Below are 19755 nucleotides of genomic sequence, written 5' to 3'. Positions count from 1 at the left end.
AAGAAACCAAACTGAAAAGCTATATAATGAATTATCCCCACTATATGAAATCATAGAAAAGAAAAATTATGGAGACAATAAAATAATAATTGCCAGAGGTTAGAAGGGAAAGAGGAATGAACAGGTAGAACAGGTTTCCCCTCCCCCAGGGTATTGGAAGTATTTTGCAATATATTATAATGATGGATACATGACATTTTACATTTGTCAAAATCCATAAATTACACAGTATAAATCCAATATGACCTATGAACTTTAGGTGGCAATGAGTTGCCAGTGTAGATTTATTGAATCTGAACAAATCAATCATTGTGGTGTGTCATACTGATAAGGGAATACTGAAAATGGGAATATGTAAGAAGTCTGTGCTTTCTTCCTAAATTTGTTGTGATCTAAAACTTCTGTGTGAATGAAGTCTTTTTCTATCAGTGTCACACAGTTTGCTCTTCTTACTAAGACTGAACCATTTTTCTCTTAACATAGTTTGAGAGTTTTGAAGTCATTAATTCTAATCATGTATGCATTGTCCCATTGCCTGTTAGTCCAATAATTTACTTTTTGAAAGCCCTTGTTCCACCATATTCATTGAATTTGGCTATTTCACAGGCTCTCTGTTAATATTCTGATATAACTATGTATAGAATACAGCTGAAGGATAAGAAATCATATCAAATTGTCAAATACCGAGTTCTGAGGTAAAAGAGTGATAGAACCAACTTAATACTTTACCTGTATCCTTCCCCCTTAAGTTTGCTTAACGTTGCTTCATGCAGACACTGGAGGTTTTGATAGAAACCACTTCTCTAGAAATAATGACCTTGAGGTAATTTTTTTATTATTAAGACATTTTCTATTCATTTTACATACCAACCACAGATCCACCCCTCCCTCTTCCTGCCCCCCCAGCCTTCTCCTCAACCCATGCCCCATTCCCACTTCCTCCAAGTCAAGGTCTCCCCATGGGAAGTCAGCAGAGCATGGTACATTCAGTTGAGGCAGATCTAAGCTCCTTCCCCCTGCACCAAGGTGGTGCAAGGTGTCAGTCAACCTTAGGCACTGGGCTCCAAAAAGCCCACTCATGCACCAGGGACAGATCCCGATTCCGCTGCCTGGGGGCCCCCTAAACTGTTCAAGCTAAACAACTCTCTCAAATCTCCAGAGGGCCTAGTCCAGTCTCATGGGGGCTCCACAGCTATTGGTCCACAGTTCATGGGTTTCCACTAGTGTGGCTGGTCGTCTCTGTACATTTTCCCATCATGATCTCCATGTCCCTTGCTTATAGAATCCCTCCTCTCTCTCATTGATTGGATTCCTGGAGCTCAGCCTGGCACCCGGCCGTGGGTCTCTGGAACTGCTTCCATCAGTAACTGGATGAGGGCTCTATTATGACAGTTGGGGTATTCACTAATCTGGTTACTGGAGTAGACCAGTTTAGGCACCCTCTTAACTACTGCTAGTAGTCTAAGGTGGGGTAATCCTTGTGGGTTCCTGGGAACTTCCCTAGCACCCTGTTTCTTCCTATTCCCATGATGTCTTCATTTATCATGGTATCTCTTTCCTTGCTCTCCCACTCTGTCCCTGTTCCAGCTCAAACCTCCCATTTCCTTATGTTCTCATCCCCTAATCTTTGCCCTCCATTACCCCCCCATACTCCCAGTTTGCTCATGTAGATCTTATCTATTTCTCCTTCGCTGTGTTATCTATGTGTCCCTCCTAGGGTCCTCCTTGCTAGCTAGCTTCTCTGGAGCTGTGGGTTGCTTTACATCTAGTATCCACTTATGAGTGAGTACATACCATGTTTGTCCTTCTGAGTCTGAGTTACCTCACTCAGGATCATATTTTCTAGTTCCATCCATTTGCCTGCAAATTTCATGATATCAATTTTTACTGCTGTGTAGTACTACATTGTGTATATGTGCCACATTTCCTTTATCCATTATTTGGTTGAGGGGCATCTAGGTTGTTTCCAGGTTCTGACTATTATGAAGAATGCTGCTATGAACATAGTTGAGCATGTGTCCTTGTGGTAAGATTGAGCATTCCTCAGTAGTTGGATGGGGTTTCTAGCATGACAATTAGGGTGTTTGGCCATCCCATCACCAGAGTAGGTCAGTTCGGGCTGTATCTCGACCATTGCCAGCAGTCTGTTGTGGGGGTATCTTTGTGGATTTCTGTGGGTCTCTCTAGCACTTTGCTTCTTCCTATTCATCTGGATGCAGAGATCCATGGCTAGGCCCTGGGTGGATCTCTGGGAGTCCAATTAGCGAGAATGAGGAGGGTTTGTATGAGCGAGAATTGTTGAGACCAAGGTTGGATAAAGCACAGGGACAAATAGCCAAACAAATGGAAACACATGAACTATGAACCAATGGCTGAGGGGTCACCAACTGGATCAGGCCCTCTGAATGGGTGAGACAGTTGATTGGCTTGATCTGTTTGGGAGGCATCCAGGCAGTGGGACCAGGTCCTGTGCTCATTGCATGAGTTGGCTGTTTGAAACCTGGGGCCTATGCAGGGTCGCTTGGCTCGGCCTGGGAGGAGGGGACTGGACCTGCCTGGACTGAGTCTACCAGGTTGATCTCAGTCTGCGGGGAAGGCTTTGCCCTGGAGGAGGTGGGAATGGGGGGTGGGCTGGGGGGAAGGTGAGGGAGGTCATAGGGGGGAAAACAAGGGAATCCGTGGCTGACATGTGGAACTGAATTGTATTGCAAAATAAAAATAAAAATTAAAAAAAAAAGATTGAGCATTCCTTGGGTATATGCCCAAGAGTGGTATAGCTGGTTTTTGAGGTTGATTGATTCCTTGGGGTGATTTTTTAAAGAATGTACCTTTCTAGAGGCAAGAGTTGTTCAGGAAAGTTTCAAATAACCTTCAAAATGTACCCAGATATGCGAGCTCTGTAATGAATTACCTTCCCATAAAACCACAGATTTCCCTCATTTTCTTTTAAATTTTCTATAATGCTAATTAAAACTGTCAATTCAGCCACTGTTACTTCTATCATAGTGTATCCAGAAAAATGGTTTTACTAAAACATTTTGAATTTGAGATAAGCCATTTTTTTCAAATATTTACCTGTGTTCAGTGTCTTTAAAATTGAAAAACTGATTTTTCTCCATGAAGGTATTTATTATGTCTGCCACATTTATGTATCCTTAGAAGGCTTGATGTGGGAGTAAGAGTCTGTAACACAGAGCTGAAAGAAGCGTGGGATCCATTTTACTGATATATGTATAATCTAAACGATATTAGGGTTTTCATTTCATACACGTCATTGAAATTATAAATTTGGTGTTTTACTGCTTCTATAGAAATTCATTATGAGTTCAGAAATGAAGATTGTGCAATGATATAGGTTAGAGAGATATAACGAAGCAACCACAAAGGCATACATGTATGTGTAACAGTACTTAATGTTAGGAATGATGAGAAATAGTGCACTACTCTTAATAATTTTATGTTTACATATAACTTTACAAAATGGGTGAAATCTATTCAAACTTTAATATAAAACAAAAGGTAACCTTCAATCATACTCTAGATAACTTTACATAATCTTGATAAGAACCAGATTTACTTGGTGAGGAATGAGAATGTATATCCATATGTACATGTATACCTACAAATGCACATATGTACATACACATGTATATATTATATGTGTGTTTTTAATGTTGTAAATAATGTAGAAAAACTCAAGCATAGCAATCACTTAGTCCAATGAGAAATTAGATTTTATGTAAGTAATTTAATGGCACCATTATCAGGTTTCAAAAGGTGATGAATCTGACTTTTATTAGTGCTAAATAATGAAACAAGTGTTACTATGCTCGATGAAATATATAAATATGATGCATTTTTTATATATCAGGCATGATTTAACTAGAAGTTCACAAGCAAAATTTTATGGAATCAATATAGGACTATACTAGGATTTTTATGTATATCCATTTATTACTAAATTTAAAGTTGTCTACTTTTTGGAAGTATGGAAACTAGGATTCTTGGTAACATTTTAAGGATTACATAAGGCAGAACTGATCCTTGTATATTAAAAGATTAAAAAAAGAGTTGAGGCAGGATTAAGCTCCTCTCCTTGCATCAAGATTGGGCAAGGCAACCCAGCTTGGGGATTGGGTTCCCCAAAGCCAACTCATGCACCAGGGACAGATCCTGATGCCACTGCTAGAAGCCTCACAAACAGACCAAGCTACACAACTGTCACATACATGCAGAAGGCCTTGGTTGGTCCCATGCAGGCTCCCTAGCTTTCAGTCTATAGTTGGTGAGCTCCCAGGAGCTCAGGTCAGCTGCCTCTGTGGGTTCCCCTGTCATGACCTTGCTCCCCCCAACCCCTCCACCCCTCCCATCCTCCTAGAATCCTTCCTTTCTCTCTTCAACAGAACTCCTGGAGCTTGGCCCAGTGATTGGATGTGGATCTCTGCATGTTTCCATCAGTTACTGAATGGAGGCTCTCTGATGACAATTAAGGTAGTCACCAGTTCAGGTACCCTCTCCACTACTGCTAGGGGTCTTAGCTGGGGTCATTCTTGTGGATTCCTGGGAGTTTCCCTGGCACCAGGTTTATGTTATAGCCTTTTTTCACATTCACATTTATCAGTGTTCATTATTTTAGTGATGGCTCTGTTCAAAACCATTTTTCATTCTTTAGTCATTTATCTAAAATACCACCAAGTTCTGCTAAAGGTGTGATGTGTGTGTGTGTGTGTGTGTGTGTGTGTGTGTGTGTGTGTGTGTGTGTGTGTGTGTGTAAGGGTGTAGATACAGTATCTGTTATATCATTTTGGTCCATTTCTCTAAATGATTCTGGCATTTAATTTCATTTTCTGTCAATTATGATCTCATTCAATGCATTATAGATAACAATAATTTGAATGGGGGAAGAGAATAAATAAGGTTTACCAATGAAAAAAATCAAATGAAGCTAAGGGAAATAAATATAAATCATTTATATACTTAGGTTTTGTGGATAGTATTTTGTATTGGATAGTGTTATCAGTTAATTTCTCATAAATGGTGATAGTATTTCCTTATACAAAGCCATAATATACCTAAGGCCAGTAGTTTCTTGTGTTCCATATTTGCCACCTTTAATGAAAACTGTGATTCTATACAAACCCTATGGAAAAATCTCAAGGCAGTTCTTTTAAAAATACTTTAAGTAACTGATGTGGTTAAGTTTGAAATAACAGGCATTTACCCATTTTGCAGCTAGTGCACTGCTGCATATTCCATGGTCATTTTATTTCAAAAATCATTTCAATCTAATAACAATATCTACATTAAATTTTTCCATCAACTTTACAAACACACAAAGCAAACGATACAAGTATAAGAGCTATATGGTGAACAACAAAACATACATTTTTACTATTATCAGAATCAAAAATAGTTTCCACAAAAGATACCTCACTCTTCATATATTAATTATTTGTCAAACAGCAAAATACCTTTTCCAGAAAAGTAATACAAGTCTTGAAATTGTATAACATTGTAAAAAAATATTCTTATTTAACATACATTCAACATTAAAGCAAATATACACAGTTCACCAAACTTTGGACATTTCAGACATCTGTCCTGAAACAGTCCTGAAAATTTTTATTTACAGAATCATTGTAATTTATTACAGCACTTCAAAATGTTTGTACTAAGAGACTAAAAGTGGTGATATGAACTATAAAAATAGAAAAGGCACCTTAAATGTTATAAAGCTATATTTATATTGCCTGCTTTCCTAAAACCAAACACAAAACAATTCAGTGTTTAAAAGATCATTTTTCTTGATATAGTAGAGTAGAGAATGCTATTAGCAACCTCCTCTATGTGGACCTGGGCAACTACAGTTAGATGTTTAATTTATTTTCCCAGTCTGACCATCATTTGTATTACTGACATTTTCTTTCATGTTAAACAATTAGGTTTAAATCAACTGAATGTTGAAACATATCTTGAAGAGAAATACTTATGTGTATAACTTGTTTAGTTTTGAAGTGATATGCTCTAACTTTTGATATGCTCTAACTTTATCTCTTGTCAGATGAATTTACTGAAATTATACTGTAAGATTTTTATTGTATGCAGTAGTCATTCTGTATCCTGAATGAGAAAGTTACTCAGATTAATCTTTCACCACTCATTATTGATTGACATGTTTATGGTCTAGATTATCTGAAACATTGCCTTCTTTGTTTTGCAGGCCAAGACATTCCCTTAACATCAAGATGGACTTTAAAGAAAACATTTTTGTGCCTGCTAATCCTTTTTGAACCAGAAGGCAAAGTTACAGACATTCAGTTCATCTAAACAGGGGCCAGGTGAAGTTTAACAAGTCACAAGCTTCCAAAGAGGACAGTACTCAGTTAAATCTAATGGCAGTGTACAGATGTGAGGTGGCAATGGTTGTCAAGGTATATGAAACCTGCTTTAAAATAGCAGGAGGTCTTAATTTAAAGAGGAAGTCAGATTTTCTACATTCACCTATAAAATGGCAAACAGAAGACATTATCTAACAGTAATGGGTTGAGATCAGAAAATTTCAGCTAATGAAATGGGCTATTTCTAATCTTGCTGGGATAGTTAAGCTTATTGAATGATTGTTAATGTGCCGTAGGCATGAGAAATCTTGAAAATCAGACAGCCTAACTTTGGGTTCTCTGCAATACATACATGGAAGTTACTTTTCTGGAATGGGAATGTCTATGAACACAATCTTAGTAAATTAACAGTTCCAGATTCCATCCTTACTAGGAATTAATCTTTTGTAAAATAAACACTAAAAATTGCCCCTAGTTTTTTAATTTTTCTATCCTGTCACTAAGAAAAACAGAAGTGCCATTTTAGTAAATGAGGAAAATGTAGAAGAGAAACAAGATGAATTAAAACCCTCCTCTTCAGTAGAATGACTATAGATAACACAAATGTACTGTAAATCTCTAGAAGTTTTCATCATAAAGAACAGACATGTGTTGGAGGAAATACATGTACTAATCATATTTAAGCATCAGCAATGTCCACATGTTAGAACACTACATGATACTTTATTATTAAGTATACTTTTAATGCTCTAGGTATGATAAAAATATTTAAAATAAAGACAACATCAGAACATTCTTCCAGAGAAATGTATCAATGCTCCTTTGTTTTTGGAAGCTGTCGAGATTTACCAGGAGCTGTATATCTCTTCTATAATTATTCTCCTTGTTTTAGTAAATAGCCACTGAAATTAATATAGCTCTATGGCTAGCATGTTTAAATATAGCCCTCAACATGACTAAATCATATAACCTCATGTATATAGTTTCTGTTTTGGTACACAGATATGGTATTTTATAGAAGGGTATCTTGCTTTTGACTTTAAAGATTCATTTGAGTGCTTTTCAAAGGAGACAGTTTTACTCTTTAAGCCAGTTTTAATATATATTCCTAACTTGCCAGCTGAATCTGAAAGAATTTTACTCAATAGTGAAAATACAATTTCAATAGTTAGTGAACAACATGTATTTGGAGTTTACTTCCTGAAAAAGTATTGGATTTTGAAGTCAGGGTACCAAAGGTGCCTTTAAACTCTTTCTTAAATCTGTGAAGAAGATAAGTATGAAGAAATACTTATGCTCAAGAAAGTCATCCATATGACTTAAATAAAATTACAATTTTCAGTTATCTTTGTTCAAATACCTGCTAATATGGGTTGTATTATTGTTGGGAGGCACTAAAATTGTAAAAACTTTTTTAAAATAGGAAATATACATATCAATGATTTCCTAAAATTACTTTTAATTTTCAAAACACTTGGAAGAGACTACTATAAATACACAAGAATTCCCTTTTAATTTTGATTTCACAAGTTAAGGATTTGATAATATCTTTACCTTTTTGTTTTGGAATTAAGCTTTCATTTTATGTAGAAAACTTTCAAGTTATTCTACTATAGTAAAAATAAAAGGTCAAGTTTTATATTAGTTAGTATTCTCATACCGCTCTGTAATGTCATTTTCACAGAGACCAGTATCCCCTACTCATCACCAGGTCTTTAACAAGAATCCAATCACAGCCTTCTGGGTTCCATAGTTTTGCCTAAGGAATGTGTATGAATGGGGCATATCTATAATGTGTGATGGGTTAGTTAGCATTTTAGAGAGAATACTTTATATTTCTCCATTAGTCTAGAATTATACAAGAAATCACCAAATTAATTAGACTGACATTTAGCCATCATTTTAAATTTGGGATAATTTTGAGGAGTAGCTACTCGATACACTATTTCTCTTAAGAAGGCCATTTTATTCATTTACAGGGGTTAATGATTTTATTCGGAGGCATTAAAAGATGCATCTATGTAGCACTACTTCTATAGGACAGGGAGGTCTGCCTGTTGGAGGGGGCATACAAACCACATGCATTAAAATCATCTATAAAACATCTGTTGTTCTTTCAAGGTGTATATTTATAAAAATGAGTTTTGTTCTAATTCATTCAAATAATCTCATCCTCCCATAACAAAGCAAAGTAAAGCAAAATGTGTTATGTTCAAATATCAGTAACATAAAATTGGTTTCCAAGTAGTATATCTCCTCCAGCTTGTATGTTATCACCCCAAACAAGCTAATCCTTTCTTTTAAAGCAGTAGATTAGAGACTAGCAGAAGGCTATTTAAAAGTCTTACCTACCCCATTAGATCTTTTATAATATGTAGACATTTGTGCACTGTAAGAATATTCTAGTTTAAAAGAATATGTGTCTGTGGCTAAAACCCAATTAATTCAACTAATAGAAATGTTAGAACAACATTTTTTTTCTTTTTTGGTTTTGGTTAGATTACTGATGTTAAAAAATAAAAACAGCTTTCAGAATAAAACTTACTCCTGTATTTTATCACTAGTTAAAGCAATCAAGGGCAATCTGGTGTGTGTCTGGTAATGGAATGACATATGCTGGAATGGGGTTTTAAAATTATTGAATGACTTCTATGGATTACATCAGGTAAAAAAGGCTGGCACCTGTTTACATATCAAAAAAATGCTTTGTAGTAAACCAATGAACAGAAGGAATTAGTACTGCTTCTTTTAAGGCAGTTACACTAGTTCTGGAGAGATGCTGACATGCCAGTGAATAATATTTTTCTGGTTAGTAGGCAACAAAGGAAGGCTTAGCGTGGTGATGTTATTTAGAGAAACAAAGTCATGAGGAATAGGCTAAAGCTTTTTCTTTTATGGTATCATTCCTATTCAACATGTTTGGATTCTCTAACCTGAGAAAATATTAGACATTTACGTGGAGCTTTTTCATAAGAGAACAAGACACTTAAAATGTCAGGAGAAAGCATGATCCTTTTAGGCCATTCTCTACATTGCAATTTAAAGCTTTAGGATAATAATACGGAAAAAATGCTTCTTAGCAATTAGAGAGTTTGGAGGAAATACCAGTAAGAAGCAATGGGATCACAGATGTGATAAGATATTCCCAGACACTTTCACAATTCTATTACTGAACTACTATGGGAAATACTGAACATTTAGCAATGACATCACTAACACACTCCTTTTTATTTTCGAGTATTTTCCCTGTATCTTTTAGAATTACTTTTTAACTGATGAATAAGTTCAGGTTTATGTATATGTATTCCCACTTTCTGAAAAGTAAAGTGTATATATTAGGACACAAAAAAATGATCACTATGCTTTAGCCAATACATGATGTAGATAGATACAGTGATACAATTTCTTAGTATACTTTTTTATTTTTTTCACCTCCCAAAGAGGTAAATACAAATATTTTAAAGCCTTGGGATTCTGTAATGCACATGTAATTATTTAAAATATGCCAATGGCCAGCGATGTATGGGTACAAAAAAAGTCAGAAATATTGGCTATTTGAAAATTCCATAGAAGTTGTACTTTTGTATTCAATACTATAATGCTGAGATGAGACTTTAAATACAGTCTGTAGGTAGCACATTCTCAGATTTTGATTGCTTGTTCATGTTGTGATGGAAAAATACTTAAGTTTTCTCATGGCCTTATTGACATTTATTCAGAACAGCTTGTTGTTACCATCCCAGATAACAGATCAATGGCTTTTTTTATCATATGAGAGAAATTAATTTTAAATCCCATTCATAGATTTGATAGTGGATATGTGATTACTGAATAAATACTCAGAATAATTGCAAATATACACAATTACTGAAAAAGGATGGTGTTAACTGAAATCTAACATTGAGGAGCATACTATAAATCAATCTTTGGTCTTGGAAAAGTGAAAGTGCTTTATTTGGTGGTAGGTGCTTTCAATTACTAATAACAAAACTTTCCCAGGATGTTGATCAAATAAGCCAAAAATCTTAAATGTCATGGCTAAATTCTCTAACTTTCTGTTGTTGGTGGTGGTATTTCTCTCTTTTTTGTCCCATTTAGTTTCTTCTTAGGAAATGATGATAAAATAGTTTCACATTCAGAGTTGGTTATTTTTTTCTTTTCAACTTATTTAAATGCCAAAAAACCCTGCACAATAAGTTATCTTATTGGTTGTCCAGATGAAAGGAATTTTTCAATCCACAGATTAGCTAATTATTATACAGAGGGTAAAGACTGTTTTCCAGAACATTTTTTCTAGTGATTCTTCAAACTTTAGTAGTATTTTTAACCCAACAAATTTTATTGGGAAATGCAGGTTTTAACATCATTTAAATTTCTTATAATAGAAATCAGATATTTTCAATTTAAGCACTAAAATTTCACGGCACTATTTGCTAAGAAAAATACAGTGTAACAAGGAACTTGAACATAAAGATGTAATAATATGTCTTCACTATGTGTGTCCACTTTAAGACATGAAAAGTGTTCTTTTATACTTTAGACAAAGATGTACGCATCTTTAACATACTGGTCAAGTGATTTCTATCTTAAGTGTCAGTAAGATTTGAAAAATCATCTCAAGTATTCCACTACATTTGAAAGTTTTTCCAGTCACATTTGCAGATCATTTAAAAATTAGTTTAGAGATGATACCTTACCTACTATGATTATTTAAGCTATAATTGGTGAAAAATAGTTGACAACTACACAATAGTAAATGTTAACATTTACAGAATTTGAAAATTGCTTTTCAGATGTGCTTAAGCAATGCTTCTGGTATGTGTACTTCTTACATCATATCATTTTGTACTGGAAACTGCACTGCAGGACATGGCTGGAAGTAAACAAGTGGTAGCCCAGACGCTACATAATAACTTGGGTACCCTCCCTCAAGAACCAGGTATGGAGCAGGCTGATAAAAGCAAGTTACACTATCTGTACTGGGTAATATATTCTGTTCTCCAAGCACTTTCAAAGCCAAAAGGGTGATCATGTTAAGAGTCTGCCTTCTTTCATAACCCATGAGGCAGACAGTACTTTGGTTTACAACTCCATGCAAGGTCATAAGATAGTCATACTTGCTTATTTCTTCACCTATGAAATGGTTGCGGAGGTATGATTCAATTTTCTTTTGCTGTTCTGCTACATCAGGAAAATCAATGAAAAATCTAGAACACATATAACGTTCCAGAGTCTTAATTTCTGTTTGACAAGCTGGTTTGAAATCACGAACCAAAAGATTGCTATATTTCAAAAGGCCACCACCTCTGATCTCTTCAGGTTTTCTGGTATATATAAGCTTGTATTTCAAATGTATCATTGCTTCCTGGAAATCCCCATACATACTTTCAGCCACCACAACAGGACAGGATTCTTTGGTTAGCTTAGCATTTGGGACACTATAGAAATCTAACATGGAATCCAAAAGAATCTGAAAAGAATCTACACTAAATTCAAATTGTCGTCTGAGTGAATTCACAAATTTTAGTTCTACATTCTTTCCGGTGTTATTTGAAAGAGAGATGAGACTCCAACGATCATGGTTATTGCAAATTTTGACCATTTTCTGCACATATGCCTCTTTCATTGTCTTTAGGGTAATCTTTTCTTTTTTAACACCTTTAGGTAAAAAGTCAAGTAGACAACCTAAAACTGCATCCTTAACAACCTGAAATTCTTGGTCACTTGGTAGATCAACACCAAAAATAATGTCCAAATCTTTATAGCTGATTCCATTATGGCTTGCGAGAACGTAACTTGCTGTAGAGCCATTCAATCTGGTATCTTTAACAATAATGCCCTGCTTTATGAGTTGATCTTTCACAACATGAACAATATCTTTTGGTTTTACCTCCAGCGTGGGGAAATTGCCCCTTCCATGAATTGGGATTACTTCATCTAACACGCGATCCAGTGTTACAATGTGATCCCAAGTGAGATTGCTGAATCTGATCTCTGACATTGTGAAGTCAATAGATCAACTACGAGGAAAGAAAAATATTAAGAGAAAATGTCAGCATCTTAAAACTAAGGTTACACCTAAAGCATATGAAAAAAGTTCAAAAGAGGTTTATCCTCTATAAAAAACAAAGTGAATACTAGGACGTTATTAATAGATATATAGATAATATCATTTTTAAACATGGAAAAAATAAAGGTCACAAAGACTATATCAAATATTTGGTTTGTTAATAAGTTCAAACAATTTCTCAGGGATTAACTGCAATTATATAACTCATAAAATAAAAATGGTGTTCTCTTCTAGTCATTCCTCATATAAACATGATAATTATGCTGTTTGATCATATAAATAGTCTGATATATTTGATCATATAAATATCTGATATAATATGTTCAGAAAATTTTATAAATGGAGAGCATCATGAATTTAAATTTTTATAAAAACATGATGAGTGCAACTATATATAATTTTGTATCTAGGTCATCTAGAGTGATTACATGGATCTTCCAATACACTATTTAGCTGTTCAAACAAATAAATCTAGGAAAGTAAATGAAGTCCATCATGGACATAGTCTTTGAACTAGATATTATTTCCTGAATTCCAGGAATGGAAAAAAACTCTATTATGCTTAAAGAAGATTTATATAGGTAGCATTCATATCTTGCATTTTTAGGGAGCTATCAGAATAATAAAAATATTTAGAATTCAATACTGCATGTGTATCAGGCATAAGTACAGCAAAAGAATTCCCTAATTTGGCATCTGTAGAACAGTCTTTGGCAGTTCAATGATTAAGTAACAGCAGATCTGTGTTAGTGAGAAAACTAAACTTATCGTGGTCCTCTATATATTATCCTCATAAATTAATGAGTCAATGTACATTTTTATTATGTAATGTTATGGTTTATCGAGTGGGTTGCTTGTTTTCTTTAAAACCAGTTTTATTGGGAATATCTGTATAGTTTGACCAACTATGTGAGTATGCAAATCAAACCTTAAACATGGGTGGGATGAATTAACTTACTTCAGGTTTTTTGGATTTAAGTAATTGCTCTAGTAAGCAAAATTAACAATGTAAGGAGTAATAATATACAGAATATACATTGGTTGCTAGAACATTCAATAAGCAATTATAACACTACTTTAAAATACATTCTCCTAGAATTATCACTGAATTAGTTAAAGCTAACAATTTGTTATGTTCTAGTTATCAGTCTGGAAAATAGAGTTCATCACAATATCTGGACTTGTGTAAATATTTTAGGAAGGTCTACAGTTTATCTAATAAATATTTAAGAAGTATAAACTAACTTAAATAGCTGTCATAAGCTTTAAAATTCTTCCTTAATATTAAAATTTCTTTTGAAAGTGGAAATTTCTGTTTCATTAGTGGAAATTTTCCTTTGATAATATTAGTAAAAATTAAAAATTCAATGGCTTAATACTAGTCTTACAACCTGTGAGAGGAGAATATTCATATTGCTATATATACTTTCTTAAATATTAAGAAATTATTTTCCATACAGAAGTCCATAGGAATTTTATATGGAAATAGTCAATCAAATCAAGAGTAAATGAACTAACTGCCAGAATAAATGAGCAACTGATCAAAAAGGGGTCTTTCACATAAAACAAATTAGGAAGAGATACTTAATATCCTAGATCTACACATAGATATTACAGGATAAAGGGAGGGAAAAGCATTTTCTTTCCAAGAAAAAAAGCATACTAAGATCTTGCAAAGAAAATAAAGAAGATTAACATTTCTTTTCAGTTTGTGGTAGAAATGTGGTATAGAGAAACTGCTCATCAGTGTACAGAATTCTGTTCTTCACTTGACACCTATGCTAATGATTCTAAGTCTTCTAGTACCTAGACTAGCCTGCAGGTTTAAGAATATATATGTGTGTTTATACATATGTATAATTAAGTATACATATGTGTGTACAATAATTTATCATTAGCCTTTGTTAAATATAAACACATGAAGTCAGTTTGCTAGGATGTGAGGAAATGCTGTCATTGATTAGTATATGTTTCAACTATCTAAATGATGTTTTTAAATAACCAGTTCAGATTTTTATTTTAGAATTTTCTTGCTACAACTAAGTAAACTTCTATTTTACATAAACTTTAATTTTTACTAAATTAGTATATTATTACTAACTGAAGAATTTTAAATTACCATTTTCTGGTCACCTGTAGTTAAGAAACATGAATCACAAAATTTTAAAACATCATAATTACCATACTATATCATATATATAAAAAGCTATATATATATGATATATATATATATACACAATATGATATATATATACAACATATACACACATATAGTCACACACCAAATTCAGTAAAGTATAACATGATGGAATATATACATGTGATTTTTTTATTAATATGGAATCTATAATGCTTATACAAATGCTCATCTCTATTAACATAGATAATTCAAGATTTGGTCATAATGTTATAGTTCTTTTACATAACTATTATCTATTTTCATCTTCTGATAATTACCTATAACACTAAATGACTTATCACATGTAACTTAACAGTTGTATTTTCATATATCATATTCAATTCATATATCAAATATAAAAAATTAAAACAATCTGCTAAAAACACAATTCAATGTAATCTTTGAATGCCTATCATAAAGTTAGAAGTACAATAAAACTATACACATTGCTTAGTGCACAATGTTGTGTTAAACAGAGCTGTCAGCTACAGAATGTGTGGTTTTATAATATGAAGTACAAACATATATTTTCATGGGCTAAAAGTCCAAACTCAAGACAAATCTCCTTTAAAAATTTGCCTCCTAAGCCTGAACACAAGTACAAAAGCCGAAATTCCTAATCAGTCTTAAAATGTGATGTTCATATTAGTCCATTCCCAAAGATCTTCTGAGTCTCTGGCTTCTTCCAATTTATTTAACTTTTAAGCTAACACATTTCTTATCTATCCTAATTAATATCAATATGTCTATAATAAATATGATATAATAATATGTATGATTTTAGTAGACATTGAAATCAAAATTCAGTTGTTTCTGTTATTTAATTGGTTAAATTCATCTGGAATGCAAATAAGGCAAGTGAATTGTCAAGATCTTACAAAGGGTCAGAAACGGTCATTTGTATAATAAATAAATCATAATTTTTCCTTATCACACACTTATTATCCTTCTGACCACAGAAATAAAAGTGAAACTAATAATTTTCCAACTCTACTAATATTAGAAGTTTATCTTCAAAGAGACAGATGAATGACTTACAACTTACTTTGTAAAGATAACTTTCAAGAACTCTATACAGTCAATATGATTCAGTGGATATTTCAGACAAGATATGAATTTTCATCTTATGGAGTAGAGTCATGAGTCAACCAGTCTGAAGAAGAAAAACACCAAAAGAGCATTTTGATACATGTCATACGTGAATAATCTGATGTTCCTCATCATATTCTTACAAGCTGTATGTATACATATATATAGACATACACACTAAAGAAATGATGGTAAATAATTGCTCTGACATAGAAGTTCTTAATTTTCATGAGACATTGTTACATGGAGGGTTTGGAAAATCTTTCTAGGTCCCACGTTCAGGGTTTCTGAATAAGCAGGTCAAAGGGGAACCTGAAGATATGCATTTAAACAACTTCCCAGATGGTGTTGATGCAGCAATACTTTAAGAATCATATCACTAAAGGAAACTTATAAGAAATGACCAAGGACCATTACTATCAACAGGCATACCTCATGTAATGACTTGGCTACTTCCATTCCATTAAAACAAACAAAAAAAAAAAACTACTCTGAAGGCTGGGCTATGGCTCACTGAGTAAAGTACTGTGTAAACATGAGGATCTGAATTTGGATCCCCAGCACCCAAACAAAAACCAAGCATGGCAGTGCATGTCTATAATCACAGAGCTGGGGAGATGGAGACACACGGACTTTCCAAGGCTCACTAGCCAGCCAGTATAGCTGAAATGGCAAGCTCTAGATTCGGTGAGAAGACGCTGCTATCTCAAAATAAAAGATGGAGAAAGTGGGAAAGACACTTCATATTGACCTCGTGTCACCACAAAATAAATTAAAAATAAAAACTGCAATGAATAAAACAGAGAATTCCAATCCAAAAAAATGTTCTTTTAAATTAGGCTTTTATAAGCATTCTAATAGTACAATATTATTTTTTCAACTAGATGTTAAATCTAACAAAGTCTAAAACTTGTGTAATGATTCTAAGACAGAAATGTTGCTAGTTACCTTCCTTATAGTAAATGCTTATATTCAGAAGATATCTCCTACTTTGGAAAACTTCAGGATTGGTATCCACCTACAGTTAAATAAAGAAATGGACATTGGTTACACTATGTACCATATTTCATAGGTTCAAAGAAGTATGAAGTATTATTTAATTACTAGAAAGAGGTATTGCACGTTTTATTTGTTATACTACATCTGTTTCTAGAGAGAAGATTAAGGCCCGGGAGAAATGAAACTGCTGTATTTAATTAAAATATAAATTACCGACAACTGAATATTATCTCTTTCAAAATGAAAGTCCTCATTTCAAGAAGAAAATTCTATTTATATCATGATGAAAACACTGATTGATTTGATATTTTCATGGTGTACTGAGTAAAGCAGTAAACAGAATACTGGCTAACATTAATAATAAAGAGCATCAAAAACATCATGAACAGTGATAATCATCTCACGGAAACCCCTTTCAATGCTTTTGATCTGCTGAAAGTAAATGTTGACATATAATGTCAACACAGAGAAAACTCTAAGGGGCTAGGTGTGTACCTCAATGGTAGAATACTTGCCACCAGCACCGCAAAAATAAAATAAAGAGACAACTCCTACTCATATTTGACTACAAAGTTAAGCGAATACTTAATATAATATTAATTGTGTGATACCTGAAATTAATAAGCTAGACGAAAGTCAGAAAGATGTGCTATCTGGCTGTGGTCCTACATTGCATCTGAATCAATGATGAAAATGTAAGATATATACTGTTTTGTGATCTTTCCCTCCAAAACTATTTGTAATGCCAAATAGACAATTTCTTAAAACATATTCTCTTGCTGTAATAATTGTCAAGGATATCAAGAACTCTGAGAATAAAATAGTATAACAGCTATATGAGAATAAAAGGAACTCAATCAAATTATCTTAACCATCAGACTTGACTTCCTTTTCATTTTTAACACTACAATCAAAGCAAGTGCATTATTTTTAAAAATGGTAAAAGTGGTCCCTGTTCTAGGAGAGAACTACAGTACTTTAGTTGCTTGATTATAGAGGCAAATAAATTAAAGAAGTATTCTCTATAATATTAACATAAAGAGAATCAACAAAAAATAAACATAAACCTAATTTGTCTTTTAAAAATACTTGATATTTGCAGTGACTTTCTACACACCAAAGGTTTCTCTAGTAGTCCAGTTAAGCTAAATCCAAAGTAATTATGCACATTTTCTTTTCTGGATATCTACTATATATACCCATGTAACAGCAAAGTAATGCTTATAATGTCCAACAAATCATAATGTATGTCTTTTCAAAGAGACAGATATGACTCCATAGACTAGTTCAGATTATACTTAAGATTCCCCCTTAAATGAAGAATCAGGCCTGGAGTACTGGTTCATCAGTTAAGAACAGTGATTGCTCTTCCAGAGGACCTGTGTTCCATTCCCAGCCTCCACATAATGGCTCACAACTACCTGTAACTCCAGTCCCAGGGGATCTAACACACTTCTGGATTCTGTAGGCACCAGGCATGAATGTGGTGCATAGAAATACAGGCAAGCAGAACATTTATTGACATAAAAAATAAATAAAATTTAAATGAAGATTCTTAGTTGGGACACCATGAAAAAGACCAATTTTCTGTGGCTACTATGACTGTTATAAGTTATGCTACAGTCTAAAACACACACAATAGAAATTAAGATAGCTAAAGAACTAATTTTTACTTTAAATTAAATTCATTATCCCTTTGCTCTATAAATTTCAAAGCAGGTTTTGCCTACAAATGAAACAGAAATGTTTGTCTGTATTTCAACTTTAAATGTATTATATTAAAGGAGCTATGTTATCTAAAAAATGTAATTTTAACATAATGCTCTGTTGACAATCTATACAGATGTTGATAAAAGTCATAATCACAAAGTGTTTGCCAGTTTTTTTACACAGATGGATATTTTATAATCTGTTCAAATGATAAAAAGAATTAGTTTCTTCATTCTTGGAATTTTTTCTGTTAGGTTATTGAATTAAAAACTAATAAAAATGTAACTCTAAAACCTTTTTCTGGTTAAATATAGCAAATGATAAAGATTTTTAATTAAAAACTATAAACATTTTAAAAAGGCCATTAACTAACATGTTCAAATATTTTCTATGCATTGCTGAATTTGGAAGTGTAATACAGATATGTAATATTTCAACAGCCTAATATATTTAAGTAAGCATGAGGAACTCACAGTAGGGTCAAGCCATTCGAAGGCTTATATTAAGCTTTTAATATTGTGTATATGAAATTTTTATATAATCAAGATTTAGAAGGATAGCTACATCAAAATACTGTGCCACTTATTGCATAATGCCCTGTTGATTTTACAAGTCTTGTTTAAAGGTTCACATGGATATTCTCAATAGTGTTCACTTTTGGCATTAGTCATTTCCTAATTTGGTTCTGAAAAATGAAACACATCACTACTGATATTAAAATAGTTTCAATTTAGGCCAATCCACAAACTCATTTTAGTTTCAATATAGTCCATATCCTAAAACAGTTGCAATAATCCATTTGTTCTGGATTCTCTTAATGAAATATATAGTCATTTTCAAAATTTTTAGCTACTAACAAATGTATACTAGGATAACTGTGAAGCTTGTATGAAGGGTGTTAACTCTAAATTGCTTAGTTTTTAAAAATAAAGATCTTTAATTATATTGTGAATGAAGTTATTTATGCACACTTTAAACTACTAGAAATGACATAGTTCTCAAAGAGGAAAAATGCTTTTAATCAGAGTTAGGGTTATGCTGGGCAAGGGATAATGTCAGTTTCTCTTGTGCTAAAAGATGATGGGATTGTTAAAGGTTTTAATTCTATTTAGGCATATAATAACACCATAATGTATTTTCCATTCTGATATTATTTATATATTTGTCTATACTTTATGATCATGTCTTTTCAAATATCATGCTTAAGTCCACTTCTTGCCCAAAGAAACAAAGTATTGTCACTGCATATATTTACACAAATAACCAATATCCCGTCACTAATGTACAGAGAAGAAAACTTCTCAACATTTCTTTATGTAGGTAGAATCATGCTGGAAGAAGGCCTTTGAGTGTGAAGGCTTAGGTAAAAT

General features: G+C 33.3%; 1 protein-coding gene across 1 annotated transcript; it reads right to left on the bottom strand.

Moving 5' to 3' along the window:
• Window positions 1-11166: 11166 nt before the first annotated feature.
• Tent5d (terminal nucleotidyltransferase 5D) lies at window positions 11167-12352 on the bottom strand. Its single transcript, XM_052745757.1, has one exon. It carries the CDS (start codon window positions 12337-12339, stop codon window positions 11167-11169), a length of 1173 nt encoding a protein of 390 aa, XP_052601717.1. The 5' UTR covers window positions 12340-12352.
• Window positions 12353-19755: the final 7403 nt, after the last annotated feature.

This window comes from Peromyscus californicus, unplaced genomic scaffold, assembly GCF_007827085.1.
Source record: "Peromyscus californicus insignis strain IS unplaced genomic scaffold, ASM782708v3 Scaffold_10__1_contigs__length_136768540, whole genome shotgun sequence".
Classification (NCBI taxonomy): domain Eukaryota; kingdom Metazoa; phylum Chordata; class Mammalia; order Rodentia; family Cricetidae; genus Peromyscus; species Peromyscus californicus.
Note: the sequence above shows the minus strand (reverse complement) of the source record. Positions and strands in the feature narration are given on the sequence as shown.

What these genes read in the sequence shown, in the direction of transcription:
- Tent5d (XM_052745757.1), bottom strand. Translation starts at nt 12,339, where the DNA reads ATGTCAGAGATCAGATTCAGCAATCTCACTTGGGATCACATTGTAACA.